An 18,681-nucleotide genomic window follows, 5' to 3' on the forward strand; every position below is an offset into this window, starting at 1 on the left:
ATGAGAGATGGCACTTATTATCCGATTTCTTGCGTCTCATTCTTCTCATATGTACCATAACTTATGTGTACAAGTTGAAATGATGTTTCCGATTTTTAAAAGTAAAATTTTCACATGAGAATTCAAGAATTTCAAATTCGAATATTTTTTGAAAAATTAAAATGCAAACAAGAATTATGATAGTTCTAATCCAAATTTTTCTGAAGTATTCCAAACTCAAGGCTGTTTGTATCATGAAAACAAATTGTGTCGAACTAAGATTTGTTCAAACTCAAAATGTTGAGAAACAAGCTCTGCGAATTTACAGACCCGCTCGTTGACTACTTTTTTTTCTTTCAAATTTTAAACTATACTTAAACAGAGGAAAATGTGGGGGAGATGAGGAAGCTCAATCCAGCACAACACAACACAAGAGCATCTACCACTGTAAAAAGCATGGCCAAATTTATTGCCTTTTGCGATCAAAATTGCCAACACAATGAAAGAATCAACCTCTCAACCTCTAGTCAACAGATTCACGCTATAAAATGTAGGCATAGAATACATTAAAACACAAGGAGACCAGAAATGCAACAAGAATTTGTAGACCAACAACACTCCCGAACCTCAGGCGTGCGCCCACAAAAACAACCCTCACCAACAACAATCACCTACACTTCTTTTCTCTTAAGACTCAAAATTGCACTAATAATTAACACCTGCATGTACACATCTTACCAAAAGGAGTATACGATCAAATCGCAATGATGACTTCCACGCTTTGCAAAACCAACCTACGGGAACCATCTTAAGGAGAAGAATTGGTGACATAATTACCACACAAGACAGGATCCGTGTATCCCAAAGCAGAAATATGCACAATCACTTATGAGGAGAGGATAGATTGCAGTGCAAGCTGTTGCTGAGGTTGCAAGGAGGACCACGTTGAGGCCAATGTAGCTGGCGGCAAAGTCTGCTGAAGCTGCCTCAACAGATTAATCATTCTGCTTGCAGTTTGTTCCGTTGCTAAATCCTTGCCCGCGCATAGAACCTACGAGAGAAAAATCATACACTCCAAAGTAAATATTCTCACTCTTGAATATGTATTACATACAAAATCAGCAAGAGACAATATCATTGTGAAAAAAAGTTTACAGCTATCAGCAAGGCCAGTAAAACAAAGCAAATTAGGCAAATAAATTTTGGTAAACTTGTACTTTATCACATAAGTTAATCAATCCCCATATCACAACTGATGTGCCTATAATTTCTTAACGCCAATAGCAATCATTGAAACACACATCAAAATAAATAAATGAAACAGAACAATGAGATATGCGCGTTACTGAGGAAAAGAGAATATCAAATATCATGATTTTCTTAGTGTGCAAAATACTTGGCATAGGAGTGCTAAATCATTTTATAGATCACAAACCTCAGCAAACACGGCAACAATTTTGGGAAGACACTGATTGTTGAGACCCAAAAGTTCTCTGTCAGACCTGCAGATGGATTACAAAGGTGCACCTCTAAATTTCACCGGTAATGTTGTTCTAAACTTCAAATGCATGAAAAGGCAACAAGTAATAGGCTTACGCACAAAGTAAAAGACAGCTGAAGCTCTACCTCTCAACCATAGAACAAAGTTGGTCATGGACAACTTTGGCTTCAATCAAGTCACCTTTAATTGGTAAACAGTTCAACCATGCCGGAATGACCTGCCAAATGACAGAAAGTTGACAGACCATAATGCGAAGAAATAAAATATTTGAAAGATAAATTTCAATGACTCTTGAAATAAAAGTTAGGACAAAACAGTAGTGTAATAAAAAAGTTTTCTGAAAACATCGTATAGAGCACACTGCATATAGTGACAACAAAACAAATGAATTTCAGATGTCACAACATAAATAAATAAAGTTTAGTACCTGAGCTGCATCAATACTGTCACGATGAAATTGACATATTTTTCCTAAAGCAGAAACAGCATTGTCATATGCCATCACATTTTCAGCTTGCAGAGCATTAGGATGCTGAATCACAGCATTTAGCCTCGAAAGAGCCTCTGGATAAAGCCATCAGAAAGTGTTACAATAAGCAATCAGAAATATTCCAACTCTGTAAGAAATACAAGCAGACTTACCGCCGACAAGGGGTTTAATTACTATTCCGCCAAACTCTGAACAGACACCAAGTCCATATAGAGCTGCCTGAAAAGGGAAAACAAAACCAAAAAGAATCACATAACACTTACGGGAAAAAAGCACCCTTATACATTTTAAAATAAATTGCTGAGATCAGACCTGTCGAACATCAGGGTTATCATCATTGCAGGCCTCCAATAAAAAAGGAAGAAATGTGTCATAATATCTGACCCAACAACATCAGAACAAAAGATAAGTTCATAATAATATGAATTACTTCCACCCAAACATTTCTAATAGAACAAACTTACTTTAAAGCTGCTTCACGGCACTGCTCCGCAACATCATCAAAGATGCATATAGCGATCCTTCTCTCTTCAGGTGTTTTATCCTTGGCCTGTTGATTTGGATGCATTATTTAAAAAACAAAGAAACTAACTCGAAATCAAAGATTGACAAAACAGAACATAAGATTTTACAAATGAACATTCTGGTTCCTCAAAATGACAATCAGAGGCTTCCTTGAGACGAAACTTACCCACATTGGTGTTAGATATGATGTTAGCTCGTCAAAGAAAGGTAAGAAAGAGACTTTAAATGTTTTAATCAGAGTTCCTAAGATTTCTCCCACCTGGAATTAAAAAAGGTTGTTCAATTAAATAATGAAAACATCAGCAATATCATTGATGGGCTACTTAAAGATTGTATTTGAAAAAACTTACTTGATCAAAAACTTCTTCCTCTTGTTCATTTTCCTCTTTAATTAGCTCTTTTTCCTCATCGTCAAAGTCTTCTGCTTTGGTCCTTTCTGCTCTTTCTCTTTTTCTACTTGAACTGGCAGTGATCACCTGCTTTATCTCCTCCACAATGGATCTGACCTGGCCTTCATCTAAAAGTGGTCCAGCTATCTGAAACAAAAGATGCAAAGAATGCATGAATGGTGTCATATTCAAGCAATGATAAAGATGGAAATTCCAAAATGAAGTTATTGAATTTTGAACTAAAAAGTATGAATAAACTCAAATAAAACATTTTTCTAAGACAGTAGGGTAACAACTATATAACCATATTACGGTGCATTAACTGTCTTCAAGTCAAAGTTTAATATAAAAAAAATATAATAACATACTAGTCTTATTATAGTTACTGAAGTTTTTTTTTTTCTTTTGCAAGAAGTTAAAATTAAACAAAAGTGGAAAAACAGGGTAACTCGAGTATCCAGTATTGCAATCAGGATACATAGACCACTGGTGCCCCGCAAGATCCAAGCCAACATTTTTCCCTCGTTTCCCACAACTGCGGGAATTCACTGGTTTCATCCCGGATCTTCCGAGTATCAGGTACCTCTCCGAGAGACCAGTAAAGCTCACCCGATAGGGTGACCCTTGCTGGAACAGTACCAAAGCATCAGCTCTAGCTTACCAACCATCCAATGGGAGAGACACCGCACACTCTAAGGAGGCAGGCTCGATCCCAGGTCAGAAGCGTAAATCAGTTTGGTGCACTGTGCAAGGTGCCCAACCCGGGTTTAGCTATTCCATCACCACAGAGCTAAACTCGTGCAGAATAAGTAACAAAAGTTAAACCAGGCCTCAAAGGAAATTTCATAAATTTCTTTAAAATGTGGCATACCTGTAAACATTCATTCAATGCATCCAAAATATTTGCACAGATTTCTGTATCAGGTTCCTGCACACAAATTGCACTCTCATTTCATACTTCAGAGAAACATCATATCATTACACCCTGATCGAGGAACCTTAAATGACAAACAATAAACAACCTTGTGTAATGCTTCCACCAGAGCTGGAACAATGTAGTCAGACAATTGTTTTATATAGGTTTCATTACGACCTTGAGCTTGCCCTTTCTCTATGGCTAATTTTGCAGAAAGCAGCAGCTCCGGCATTGCTAGAGAAAGAAAATAGATATTTCTTTATCAAACCTCCAACTAAATGTTCATCAGAAGGAGAAAACCCAAATAAAGTATACCTGAAACAGCTGCCTTCCTAACTTCATCATGAAAATAAAATTTAAGAAGTGGAACCAAAGTTGGGGCAACCTGCACAAATATGACATTTTTAAGTATCATTCATAGGAAGCCGGTAAGAAAAATAATTATGATACACCATGAAAGACCTGATCAATCCAAGGAAAGAATCCTTCTTTCAACTCGTCAGCATAGCAACAAAGCATATTGCAAGCGGTAGCTTTTTCCTCTAGGACACTAGTCTTGATTCCAATCCTCTTATCCCCAAGAGTAATTGTTTCAATACTGTAATGGAAAAGCAACATTTAGAGAGACAGCTACTAAAGAGCAGCATAACAACACTACTGCAACATGTATTTATCTTCTGCATTCAATTACTCTAACTACACCTTGCAAACTTTAAATTGCTAAATTGGTACATTACACAAATAATCATCCAAAGGTTCAAGAAGAGAAACATCATATATGGATGTCAAAGCCATTTTGCTTATCCATTTTGCGGCATGTAGATAATGATGTAAATGTGGTAAAAGTGATATGAACCAACAATAAATCCAGATGCATTTATAACAAACCTTTAGGAAGGATAGCAAGAAATGGCTAATAGTATCACATTCACATACATTATACATGGCTGTTGGTATTGAACTTACATAAAAAAGAATGAAAAATATTCTAACCTTTCATCATCAGAGTCATCAATATCACTATTGTCATCTGCAGATGTAATGGTTACATCTGGCTTAAGTTGAGCAGACTGAAGCAAAGGAGGCATTACAACACTCATGTAGGGGAGGAAATCTTGTCCTAAGCACTTGCAGAGTCTTGCCCATGCCTACACCATTGTAGATCAATTTTTATTGAGAATACTACGTTTGAAGTATAGTAATGTTTGTGCAATTTAAGAAATAAGAACATACCTGTAGCATGTAACTTGTAGTTGGATCATCTGCCTCCATTCCAGATCCTTGTAAAGCCATCAGCACTTCCATGACCTTCAAAGAATAAGGGTATGATCAATCTGTATCTATATATAACTAGCTAACTTAAAAGTTCAAACACAAAAAACAAGAAATTGGCAGCATATTCCAAACAGGTTTCAAATGGCAGCAAAATTTTAACAGGTTGAAGATTCAATTTATCATTCCCATACAAGAAACAGAAAGAGCTTAAACATATAATTTGAAAACTGTAGAGTGAAAAGGGAAAAGTTACAATTCCAATGAAATCAAATTTCTATTGCGACGTGAGGGGGTTAGGGGAAATGAATTAAGAAACCAAAGCTTCAAAGCGTCCATACTTTTCCACCCATTCCATAACCAGGTGGTATGCAAGATAATTATTTCAATACAAACTCCAAAACGAGGAGGCTCTGATACAGTGAAAATGGATACAAGATAGACTGTCTTACCTGCTTCGCATCATCCCTAAACTTATCCTTTCCAACAGCCATTCCAACCAAGCTAATGCACTCCATCGATTTCGCACGAAGCATGCGGTTAGACTTATCAGTTGCATTCACCAAGATAGCTTTCAGGTAAGGCATAACTGCATCATAGTATTTTTGGAAATGCTCCTACAAATCCCATTACCATCAAACTTAATCATACATAAAAAAAATTTAAAAAATAAATAAAAAATATATATATATTAAACAAGAATAACACATTATATAGAAAAAATACCTGAGATGAATCGGCAACAGATGCTAAAGCAGTAAGGGCTCCCTCTTGCACCATTTGTTTGCCATTCTGCATGAGACATGATATTTCAAAGAACGTAAACTAATACTAGTTCAACAAGATTATTATTATGCAAGTGTTTTTATTAGATGAATATGTTATTTTCTTAAGAAGCACATACCTGCAGAAGTACAAGCAATTTGCTCACTACTCCATCCAAATAAGGTGTCAAAATATCCGGAGTACAATTCTCACTGAAGTTGAGCAATGCTGAAGCAGCATGTGCCTGCAGATATCAAATTACAAAGAGGCACGCTAATGAATAGATAATCTAGCACATGCAATAATACGGTCCAGATAATGAGCTAATAAAATGGGCATGTCATATTATATCAAAAGCAATCACCCTATATTACAAATTCAGGATATAAAGCAACCCAAGCTCACAAAACTAAAGCACATGACACATTGTTTCCTACTGTACGTTGCAAGAAATAGTGCTCACGAATGAAAGCCTAATTGTTTTTTCACTTCAACATAATAAGACTGCATTAATACAAGTCTTTTTTTTTTTTTTTTTTTTTTTTTTGTCAAATCATTAATACAAGTTTACATCCCAGTAAGTAAGATGTAGATTCTCGCATCCCAAAAAATAAAAGATTAACAGGACAGAAAGCAATGATTCTAAAAGAATGACACTTTCCATAAGTAGATGTCAGGTAAGAAACACTATCTAATTAGATTATTGATTTAAGCAACTTTATACACACCATAATGCTCTACAGTGCACAGCTTGTAAAGAATCGTTAAGAAGAGAAACTGTCTGTCAGTATTTGTCTTATGGTGACAAGGTCAACATGAACCATACCATTTTTGGTAAAGAGTGTTAGTTATGGTAGGTTAAGGATGACACTAGCATGGAAAAAACCAAATCCTTCACCAATTCAATTAATCAGAAAGAGAACCAGAAAACACAATCAGCAACTAACCTGAACACGGGGATTCTGAAAATCATCCATAGCTGCAGCCAATGCCGGGAGCACCCTTTGGTGATATTGAACTTGCAGATCTGGACCCAAATCTGTAGACAACTGCCCAATTGCATTAATCGCTGCCCACCTTACACGAGGGTGTGGATCTTGAAATGAGTTCAAGACCATTGCTACCACTTGCTCCAAATTTTTAATCATTACCTGAAACACCAAAACCAAAATATTAACAAAAAGGTAGATGAAAGTTGATTTTAACTGGAAGAAGCAGCATGCTGCACAAAATTTTATCTGCCGCTGTACTTTTCCCATAGTTGATGACGTAGACGTGTGTGTATGTGTGCAAACAATTTACCCTACACTTGAATTGTATCCGGAATTAAAACTTTCATTCATGTGTGTCAAGTGTGAATGAAACAATAACCATTGACAATCAAGGTGTATATTTCCCAGATTCTATCATTTCAACAGAAAAACATCTAAAGTGGTTGAACAACTAATCCTATTGTAGTGTAACTAACCAACAACATTTAGTTAACCGGGAAATAGTATTCATGAATAACAATATGATAACAATCGATACCTTGCCACAACCCTCTGCAATTTGAGCGAGAGCAATCAAAGCAGCTTGGTGCTTCTGCCACTCATGGGCAGCCAAATAAGTGGGCAACTGCTCAGACGCCACGGGAACAATGGTATTCCCACCCAGAGATATGGCAAGCCTATCTAAACACTCCTGCCCAACACTGTAATTACCACTCTCACCCGCATCCTCATCTTCACTCTCAGCTGTATGCCATGAGGCTTCGTCCTCAATATCCAGAAGCATCCTCATCAAAATGGCAAACAATCGGCTTATGAACTGCGGCAACTTTCTCATCATCCCTGGAGCACGTTCCCTGGCCTCAGCAAGGGTGATTACAAACTCAATTGCCAAGTGCCGGGTTGCTTCTTCCAAGGTGTCCGCCTCGGCAATTTGTAGCATTGCCCCAACAACCTCCACAATCTGCCGCCTGAGGAACCTCGGCTCAGTCCCTGCCAATTCAATCAACAATTCAAGAGCGTCCTGTGCTGTGGCCTCGTTCCCGTTGTTCAAAGACTCCATCAGCGTCTTCATCATCGCCGGCAACAGGTCCTGAAACCTGTCCCTATCGCCAGAGCTTGTCAAACACTGAATGAAATTAATGACGGCGTTCAAAGCTGCGATTTTAACGTCAGGGCTCGGCGAGTTCCCCAGGCTGTGCAAGAACACGGCGTGCAACTCCTTTATGTGCGGCACCATGGTGTCGCCGATATACTGCGATAACTGAGCAAATATCAAAAACGCCGATTCTTGAAGCTTGGGCGAATCGGACGAGACGCATTGGAACATGAACGGCAGGAGCTCCGGCCACCCGTTATCGGGCAGGATTCCGGAGGCGAGCTCGGAAATTGTATCGCAGAGCTTCTTGGAGATGGATTTGTTATCCACCTGCTGAATACAGGTCAGGAGAATCGTCTTCAGCGAGGATTGGGTAGTCGGATTCAATCGGGGCCAGAGGTAGGAGTCGTCGCGAGTGAGCTGCTTGCGGAGGAGAATGGCGGACATTGCTCGGGCCTCGGCGGCGGGAGAGAACTGGAGTAGGTGAGCGAGTTTGAGGCAGAGGGAGTCGGGATCGGTCTGCTTGCACAGGTTGAAGAGGAGCTCGGCCTGGGAGCGCTGCTCATTGGCGGAGGACATGAGGTGGGCGATTAAAGTTTGGAAAGGGGCGGGGTCGGGACCGAGAATCGTCCCCAGTTGGGCTTGCTGTAGCTGAGTCGACTCGGCCATTGCTGCAGCGAAGTCGAGAGTTGCAGGTAGGGTTTTTGAGACTTTGGGTGTGGATGACGAGGAAGGTGGCGGGCTATCTCTCTCCTCACTCTCTCTCACTTAACTTTTTCGAATTTAGGGTTTTTTGGGTGTCGACTGCGGCGACAGGGTACGGTGCGTTTAGAGTGGGAGTGGGAGTAGGAAAGTGGGGCTCCCTCGTTGGCAAAAGACCGCGTTCTTGTACATTATTCTTTTAATTGAAATCATTAAAGAATGCGTTTATCAAAATTATTCTTGATCGTTTGTTAAATTCAAGTTTTGAATATCCTCATAACAATTAAAGTGTAAAAAAAATTAATTTAACATAATGTATTTTTATATTACTAAATATTATCAATTTATGTTATATTTAATATTGTTAATTTAACATAAATGCTTATGAATATTATTGTCACATCCCGGGCCCGCTCCACCACCGTAGCACGATATTGTCCGCTTTGGGCTTACCATTCCCTCACGGTTTTGTTTTTGGGAACTCACGAGCAACTTCTCAGTGGGTCACCCATCATGGGGTTGCTCTAGCCCCCTTCTCGCTTAACTTCGAAGTTCTTACGGAACCCGAAGCCAGTGAGCTCCCAAAAGGCCTCGTGCTAGGTAGGGATGAGAATATACATATAAGGATCACTCCCCTGGGCGATGTGGGATGTCACAATTATTCATTTCCATTTTCTCATAACAATTCAAGTGACAAAAATTAATTAATTTGACTAAATATTTTATTAATTTAACATAAATCGTAGAAATTTATCTAAATACTTAAATTAGAATTTTTAAATAAATAAACTTGTGTATTATACAATTTAAAATTTAAGGAATTTAGTGATAGAAACTTGCATTATGGAAGAATTTTGTTGTCGATCATTCTTTATGTACTTAACCAGCTCAAATAAAATACCTACAAAATTAAATTGTAAATAAAAATTAAACATAAGAGAAGAAAATAAAAATACTAGAACCAAGAAAAACTTACTATGGAGAAGAAGGAATTAATGAAATTGGAAGAACAAATAAGAAATATGCGAGATAAGAAGAAGAAAACACTGGGGATGGTTTATAAATTGGAAGAAATAAGAAAGATGTGAGTGAGGAAGAAAAAAACACGGGGAGGGTAGATAAAGGCCACCAATCTATCTCCTACAACCGACACTGGATTTCAAAATATTTTAAAAATAATTAAAACCTATGTCGGCTACAACCGACATCGGCTTTGAAAATATTTAAAAACTATCATTAGTGTCGAGCAGAAACAACACCGGTCTTTTTTTAACCGACCCTAACTTTATCTCGGTTACAATTGACACTAGGTTTCAAAATATTTAATAAAAACTAAAACGTATGTCAACTACAACTGACATTGGCTTTGAAAATATTTAAAAACTAACATTAGTGTCGGGAAGATGCGACACCAGTCTTCTTTTAACTGACATTAATGTTATGTCGGTTGTAAGTGACACGATTTTTTTTTATGCGACATCAGTATTAAAAAATATTAAAATCTATGTCAGTTATAAGCGACATTAATAGTTTATGTCAGTTATAACAGATAGTAATTTCGACAACATATTAAGTAGGTGTCAGAATGTCTTATCCGCCACTACATTATATAAAACCGACACCAACCACCGACAAAATAAGGCCCTTTTGTAGTAGTGCATGTAATCAAAGTATAATTTAAAAGAATGCATCCAAATTAAAGTGTAGTCAATTGGGAATTCGAAATGCTTTCAATAAAGTACAAACAAATTTATAGATATTCAAAATGTTATAGATTTTGAAGAACTTCATTAAGTTAAAAAAAAAAAATTAGAATTTGAGAGTGAATTTTATGCATCACCTATAAAAAAAGAAAAAGAAAAGATAATGATATGGAGACTAAAATTTTAAATTAAATGATGTGCCACAAATAGAAAATAAGTACGTTAATTAACACTAAAATAATAATTCAATCATTACCTCGATAAAAAAAATCTCATGTCCACCTTAGGATTTTCTTTTCAAGCTTCTTTTTCTGTTCAACACTCTAATCTAACCTTACTTCACCTCGCTTGCGGGGTCTGCCGGCACAATAAGAGAATGAGGGAGCTAATCTGCTTGCTTATTTTCTACTTTGTATATACTGATATACGTTCCTTTCTCCTTGGCCTTTAGGACTTGGAGTTGATCGGTCAAAACAGCTGCAAGTTAAGTACGGATAAAAACAGAGGTTGTCTATTAAGTATCGAAGTGGTCACATGGTGCCTCTGAAGTGTTACAGTCATGGAGCCGTCGGGAAATTTTACAGATCCTATGTGCAGAAATGGGGGAAAGAAAAGAAATATACTAGTTTGATGGCAACAAGGACCCGGGCCTTTGGTTGGTTTGTAGCACAGAGCCCTCGTTTGGGGGTAATTCATGTGGCATGTCGTGCCACCTTGGGTGTGTTTTGAAGCGTGAAAGTTTTGGTGTTGGAGACGAGAGAGGACGTAGGGGACTTGATGGAGCTTTTATTATCCATCTTCTGGTATTGGAAATGATCTGTCTCCCTCTGCTTGGTCCTTTCATTGCAACGAATCACCTAAACAACAAATGGTGGGAAAGACTATTTGATTGAAATCAAATTGAATTGGGAATCAAATTAGAAAGGGAAAGACATCCTTGATTGGTTTATATTTTCATATCAACACACACACACACATATACCGAAATGGTATCTTTGGGAAAGGCACGTAAACCTTTGCATATGTTACTTTGTTTTTTGTCATTTTTATGTTTCGTTTGTGAAGTTCATGGAAGTTTGTCATTTCAGGTTTCGTGGGTGAAGTTCCGGTTTTTCTTGCAAAGCCTCAAACTTACATGAATTTGAGTGGTGAATCTGTGACTGATATACTTTCTTTTAACGTCTGATGGAACTATGTTATTGTACTTCTATTTGCAAAGGTTATTCATTTATCTTGCCTTGCTATTTATGTTTATTACTTCCACTGCGATTTGAATGAATATACGTACCGAAATGGTATTTGTTCTGTGCATTTCATTCCTTCTAGCACACTTCCAATCCCATTTACTATTCCTGCGTGATTTTTACTTCGTCACTTTTGTATGTTAGAGGCTTAGAGCTATTATTTAATGCTACTGGTTATGTAAGTAATGTTAGTAAAAGAGAGAGTGCATGGTTTAACTTGTATTTCTCTTTGTTAAACTACAGACAGGACCTCTTGCTGCTTGTTTTTAGCTCTCTCTCAATCGTGTGCTTCTGGTACTTTCTTTTTCTGGTTTTAAGTTTTTCTGTACGTAGAGCATCTGTGCATATCTTTATAGTATTTATTTATTTATTTATCCTTAACTGTAGTTTCATGATGACATGACCAAGTGAGGTACTTCGTCTTCACCCAAATGGAGGTCACCTATGCCAGAATGGGAATGATCAAATTTTTTGCTTTCGAGTTTTAAGCACATATGCTTCTATATGATTAAGAAATGGTGAAAAATGTCCTACCAAAAATGTTAGAACCTTTCTAGACACTGGTGTTTACATTGGTTATATATATAATTAAGAAGAAGAATCGTCGGTGAACTAATTATATAGGAGCTCCATGTTAGGATTGTTTTTTTTGTTATTACTAGACCATCACTACTTCTACACTGAGGAGTAAAGACCATGATTATGCGGTGTTACCAGAATTCTTATGGTCAAACTTCCCTTTTTGGGGATGATCACTTGATCAACCAATTAAGCACTCATATATAATTACCGAAAATGTATTAATTTTCATTTCCCTCTTGAAAGGCATTTCAATTTTGCCTTTTTCTGCTTTCAAACTTAAGGAGAATAAGTGGACTATCGGTACTTATCACTGGATTTTGTTTTGTTATTAGGCTGAAGAGTGTGATCTGTCACTTTCGAGGGAACAGAGAATTTCCTCGGCTAAGAATCGGTGAGCTTGAATTTCCAGATTTCATGAGTTTGAATGGGAAACCTCCTGGTCAAATGGATCCAAAAGCATTATTGCTGCAAAAATTTCATGCAACAGCTCAAGGACGAGTGAGTATATGGTGGTTTTGTATTTGTCTCAGATAACATTTCTTACGTTCAAGACATCCATATTCTTAGTTTGTTTCTCCTACTGCATAATAAGAATTACCACATAGCGAAGAATTTATAAAAACTATATTTTGAAAGATTCTACCACCGTTTGTTTGCTTGTTATTTACTTATTCAATTATGTCTAAACGTCGTTTGGTTCATGTTATCATTCCTTGTATCGCAATGTAAGGCTAGTAATTACTTTCTGAGATAACGATGATGTGCCTCTTTGATCTAGATTGATGCTGCTTTACAAGAGGGAGTTGATATAATGAGGTCGTGCTTTCTAAAGGCTTTGCCGAAGGTGCGAGATGCTTACTCAGATCAGAAATACAAGCACCTAAGATTAGAAACCTTGCCAACATGAATTTGTAAATGAGTAAATGGTTTTCTTTCGGGATAACTCTTGGGTCATGATTGTCGGATATATGGAAACTCGACAGGCGTTGGATCTAAAAACAAGAGGACGTACATGTGTTGCACTGTTGATAATCTGCGTCATCGATTAACAATATAAGGTTCTGACAACTCACCCCCCTACGTAAACCATCATGTAAAGTCCAATTTGCAACAAATAATTACATAAATTCCAATTCAATGGTTTTCCCAAACCAATTAGTAATATAAAGAATTTGATATAGGAAACGAAGATGTTGTAAGATTTAATCCAACAAACATCAAAGCTCCCAGAAAAAGGTAAACAAGCAAGGTCTTAGACAAAAAAAAAAAAAAAAAAAAATGCAACTCTTACCATATTTGAGTACATTTTCACATTCGCATTGCATTCCTTGTACGGGAAGCATGTTGCGAGATGATTGTTCACAATCCAAAAAAAAAGTCCAATCAATGTTTTTGCATACCTGATAGGATTTAGTAATGAAAAGGAAATAAAACATGTAAGTACAAAATTGGTAAGATTTTAGCGGTTTTAAACAGGAAAGACTTGAACTCTTTTAACCTTTTGATCAATGAATTAATGTCGTGGCTTTCCCAAAAAAATAAAAATAAAAAGGAAGTACTTGAGAGTGTATTCAAAGAAATCTTTTCCTTCTTCATGAGGGTGGAACCTAACTCAACTTGGGTAAGTTTTCGCATATAAATATGGGAGTACATCTACCTAACAAACACACAAGCCCAAGCACATCTACGTACGTAGGATTCTTTCAAAGATCACAGAGCATAACACTCTAGAAATTTCAAACCTTTTTCGATTTTGTTGCTTCATTTGTTCAAGAAAGAAGACGATATCTTAGGATAAAAACGAACAAGAGGAATGTCAAGAACAACAAACGAGAGAGACTATGGGTTTGGAGACTGGAAAACCCAAACTTTATGCGTGTACGATAATGAGGAGATGGTTGAACGTCCAGTAACGTACGCTCTTGGCCTCTACTGGATGTTAAACGACATGCTGACGGATGTCGCGTTGAGGATTAAAAACAAACTGGAAGTTGATATAGGGAAGGTTGATGATGCCATAACTATTTGCTTTGCCAATAAGAGCCACGAGAAGTTTAGTATTTTATGCAAAGAGCTCAAATTGTAAAAGAAGTTTGTTCCTTATTGCAAAGAAATCATAGTGTCAAAGGCTGACGGAAATAAATTGCATAAGAAGGTAAAAAAGTTTGATATGTTAAATGTGTTGTAATCGTGGCGGCCATCGATTGAGCACACGGGTTCAATAATTTGATTGTTACAAATTTCAGGTATTCTCTAGAGACAATAAGAGCAACTCCACCCCTATCCACTTTGTGCCAGCACCCAGCCTATTTATCCACTTAATTGAACAGTAACAGACTCAATGAACAGTAATAGGCCAAAGCATCTCCACCCCAAAAAAAAATGTGCTGGCACCTAGTCTAAAAATGCGCTGGCACAAACGATCTCCACCCCTACAAAATGCGCTGGCACCCAGTCCATTTAAAATATTAAATAATTTTTTTATAAAATAATAAAAAAAAATAGTTTTAATTTCGGATAGGATTTTTAACCAATCTCGTCACGCCACGTGTAGAAAATATTGAAATGTGGTGTAAGGTGAAAGATGAGGGTTAGGTATTTATAGAAAAAAAAAATTAATTTTTTAAAATTTTTCTGTATTTTTTAAAAAAAATTTGACATTTTTTAAATAATTTTTAATAAATTTTAATGTTGTAATTAATCTGGACCGTTGGATTTGAAAAATAATCAAATCCAACAGCCAACACGATGCCACGTGTGTTGCAAAGCCTGTCGGATGACTGCAAGTGGACCTGCACGCGGGCCCCAGGGCCTGCAAAGCCTGTCGGCTACTCGCCTGGGCACCCGCGTGTGTTGCACGCGCCAGAAACTGACCGGCTCCTGGGTCTGTCCATTTTGGGCTGGGCTGTTGACTGGCACGGGCTGGGTGCCAGTCAATTGTGCGGGCTGGAGCTCATTCCTTGCATGCCGGGCTATTTTCTTCACTGGGTGCCAGTCCTTGCATGCCGGGCTGGACTTGCTCTAAGAACCCGCAAACTGACTCCAGTGATCACAAATCAAAGGAACTGTGGGTGAGAATACTATTGAAACCAGATTTGGCAACATATAACATGACAAGCCTTAACGGTGACATTGTTGGTTTGATAAAGAAACGAGTGATTGACATAGCTGACTGCCTCGGAGAGACGGTGGAGGTTAAGCTAAATGGAAGGGACGTTGGCACAAAATCATTCTCTACATATGTTGATCTATACTTAAAACCTAGAGCTTTTCATTTTGTCAACATTCCAAGGTTAATTATTGTTTATATGAAACTTTTGGTTCTAAATTTATCCTCTTATTTTTTTCTTATAATTATTTAGAATTTTTTTTTTTTTAACTCAATCCACTCAATTTGCCAGGATAACCATGAAAATTAGTGATGACATGGAGATCTGTGTGACTCTGAGCAACGGACATTTCCAACAGGTTTATTACATATGAGAGCCCAAATATATGCGACTGTTTTGTACATGTGAAATTTTGAGTCTCATGTTGTCGGACTTTATTTCACTACAGGTCAGTTTTGTCAACTTAGTCAATACAAGCCATGGTGGAGATAATGTTGATGTCGTTAGCAATGCGATCACAAAACATCTTTTTGAAACTATCAAAGAAAAGGACGAGAATTCAACCCTAAATTCAGATGAGAATGAGAATGAGAACGAGAATAAAAAACAAGGACGAGAATCCAAACCTAAATTCAGATAAGGACGAGAATCCAAACCAAGATTCAGATGTTGTGAAGAATCATTTATGGATTTTTTTGAACGTTAAATTTCGCAATCCTGTGTTTAATCTCCCAGCAAAAGATACTTTTGATCATCCGCGCCATACTAGAGCATTTACCAAAACATTTGAACTTTCAGAAGATTTCTTAAAGGAAGGTAAATATATGTATAAGCAATGCGATTAATGATTCAAGTTCAACTACTATAGTAAACTGGAATACTCTAACCTTGATTCTCACATCTATATTATTTTTCAGTGGTAGACTCATCAATTGTCAATATTTTGAAGTAAGTCATCTGTTTTGTAGAAGAAAATTCTGCTGAGATTGCGCCTTGATTTTCGTAGAAGGAAATTCAGCTGAGTCGCTTGCAGTAAGTCATCTGTTTTGTAAACTTTTGTAGAGTCAACAAATTTTTTTTTATTTGGTTCCCGTTGTATGGTATGTTAACTTAGTCGATCCAAATTCAAAAACAGACGACAGGGCTCAGTATTCTGGGTCGGGACACTTTTGGTGTGTTTAGGTTGCAAGGTAAATTGCTCAATGTAAGAGAAAATAGCAAAGACAATAAGATAATTTACAACATCATGACAAGTATGGGGGTACAGAAAAATAAAATCTATGAGGGTGAGGATTACGCTGATTCATTACACTACGGCAAAGTAATGATTATGACAGATCAGGCTAGATGCCTTAATTTTCATAATTTTTTTTTGTTTTATTGCTTACCGTTTATATTGTACACCACTTAGTGGGATAAGATTTTGTTATTGTTGTTTGATTGTTTCTACTTACATTTTATATTGTACACGACAACTTCAAATTTTCAACACATACGGTTTATCTTGATGACTGCTAAGAGAAAGCTTAACGTATGTGCTTGTGTAGGATGATGATGGTTTCCACATCAAAGGACTTTTGATTAACCTTTTCCTTTGCTTTTGCCCCTCACTTCTTAAAATTGATGGGTTTTTGGCTGAGTTTATAACTCCTTGTATCAAGGTTAGTTTACATAATTTAACTAGTATGCCTAGTAAATTTAATATGATCGATCAATGGAAGATTGTCAAGGGTATCTATAACTTGTATTAACATTTGTACAGGTGACTAAGGAACATGATCAAAAATACTTTTATTCTACCAAAAGCCATGAGGAGTGGAAGAAGACACGGGACAATAACGCTAGTGACTGGTCGACTAAGCACTACAAGGTACATATTAGTTTGTGTCTTCAATTTATTCTTGGGATTGTGCGATGCATATCGTCATAAATAGTTTGTTCTTGTATGATATTTCATGTCCTTTAGGGTTTGGGAACATTCTCCCCTGAGGAAGAAGGGAAAGATTTCTTTCGAAATCTTGAGAATCATAGGAAATACTTTGTTTGGGATGATAGAGCTGATGAGGCGATTGATCTTGCCTTTAATAAGAAAAGAGCAGATGATAGGAAAGGGTGGCTTAACAACTATATTCGTATGGAGCTGAAGCGGGAGTGGGAAGAGCAGCGTAGTAACCGAGTTAATGATGAGGATGAAGAAAACCACAACGACAAGGATGAGGAGACGCATACAAACTATACTGATTTTTTTAACAAGAAGTATTTAAAGTATTGCATTGCTGCTCTGAAAAGGACAATTCCATCAATAGTTGATGGATTGAAACCCGGTCAAAGGAATATTTTGTTCTGCGCTTTGAAGAATAAGTTAATCGGAATAATAAAATTGGAAGCGTTTTCTAAGTCTGTCGATCACCATAGTTCGAGTAATGTCGCCAGCATAACCATGGGAATGACTCAAAATTATGTGGGAAGCAACAATGTCAATCTCTTTATTCCCCATGGCAATTATGGAACACGAGGCCGGGTAAGAATGTCACTCATTGAACAAGCTTGAATGACATTGATCATGAATGTGTAATGTAACTCTTAAATTCTATGACAACCTTTTGTTTTACACACATATATTCCTTTTTCCTTTCTACTTTTAGTGGGGCGAAGACCAGTCAGCACCTCGTTATCTACACATTGAGCTTTCTCCTATTGCAAGATTGATTTTCCTCGATGACGAAAGCTCAGATCAACAAGGCAAAGAAGTTAAACCTGGAAGGTACGTAGTTTGTTTGAATATTTTTACTAACATTACTCTTCTTTCCTTCCTTAAAAGTTTAGGTGGTAAATTATTGAAATTGTTCTCTTTGGGATGATTCTTTTTGTTTGCCATGTAGGTATTTTCCAATAATACCCATGGTCCTTGTTAATGGTTGTGAAGGAATTGGAGTTGGGTGGAATACCAGTGTCCCCAGTTACCACCCGATACACATAATCAAGAACATGATGCATTTAATTGATTCCAAAGGGAAGTAGACAAATTGCCGGTGGAAATGCGCCCGTGGTATAAAGGTTTTCATGGAAGGATAGAGGGTAGCCAGTCCAGCGATGGCGACTACACCTCTTAAGGGTGCATACAAGAAAGCAACGGGATGTTAAAGATTACGGAGTTGCCAATCCGTAAGTGGACGGACAAGTATTTGAAATTTCTTAATTCAGTCGCCGAACACAATGTAGAGGCCAAAGATCCTTTCATTAAGGTAAAATTTTCCAGTATAAAAAGTTAACATCAAATTTGGTTTGTAATTTGTAGTTATTTTCAGTTTCGAATAAAACAGTAATACATGCTCCAGGGTTACAAAAAATACGGAGATGATACGAGTCCAATAGACATCCGTGTCAAGCTGTCGGGTAAACAACTTAGGGAAGC

At 37.2% G+C, this 18,681-nt stretch overlaps 1 protein-coding gene and 1 pseudogene across 2 annotated transcripts; one reads left to right on the plus strand and one right to left on the minus strand.

The window, feature by feature from the left end:
- Nucleotides 1-419: 419 nt before the first annotated feature.
- On the minus strand, nt 420-8,668 carry LOC103954091 (importin-5-like). 2 transcript variants are annotated; one of them, XM_048570017.1, is made up of 20 exons: nt 7,368-8,668; nt 6,785-6,988; nt 5,977-6,081; nt 5,799-5,864; nt 5,525-5,689; nt 5,034-5,108; nt 4,794-4,948; nt 4,263-4,398; nt 4,116-4,185; nt 3,907-4,034; nt 3,756-3,812; nt 2,846-3,031; nt 2,662-2,754; nt 2,435-2,520; nt 2,283-2,349; nt 2,123-2,189; nt 1,908-2,044; nt 1,606-1,697; nt 1,415-1,481; nt 420-1,030 (listed from the first exon to the last, which is right to left on the minus strand). In XM_048570017.1, the coding sequence occupies exons 1-20, from the start codon at nt 8,592-8,594 to the stop codon at nt 866-868; spliced, it is 3,348 nt and encodes a 1,115-aa protein (XP_048425974.1). In that variant the 5' UTR covers nt 8,595-8,668; the 3' UTR covers nt 420-865. The 2 variants fall into 2 exon arrangements, 1 of the variants encoding a protein (XP_048425974.1); XR_007252982.1 differs by having other exon boundaries at nt 960-1,030; nt 1,580-1,697.
- Nucleotides 8,669-11,316: 2,648 nt separating this feature from the next.
- Nucleotides 11,317-13,063, plus strand: LOC125470650 (annotated as a pseudogene).
- The last annotated feature ends 5,618 nt before the right edge of the window (nt 13,064-18,681 follow it).

Source organism: the organism of the source record quoted next, unplaced genomic scaffold, assembly GCF_019419815.1.
Source record: "Pyrus x bretschneideri cultivar Hongxiangsu unplaced genomic scaffold, Pyrus_bretschneideri_v1 Contig51, whole genome shotgun sequence".
Classification (NCBI taxonomy): Eukaryota; Viridiplantae; Streptophyta; class Magnoliopsida; order Rosales; family Rosaceae; genus Pyrus; species Pyrus x bretschneideri.

Bases quoted from the DNA above. Each gene is read 5' to 3' on its own strand.
- LOC103954091 (XM_048570017.1), bottom strand. From the start codon at position 8,594: ATGGCCGAGTCGACTCAGCTACAGCAAGCCCAACTGGGGACGATTCTC. The intron at 5,865-5,976 runs GTATGTGCTTCT...TGTCTCATGCAG, and splicing joins AATTGCTTGTACTTCTGCAG to AATGGCAAACAAATGGTGCA. The intron at 2,045-2,122 runs GTAAGTCTGCTT...GGCTTTATCCAG, and splicing joins AATTAAACCCCTTGTCGGCG to AGGCTCTTTCGAGGCTAAAT.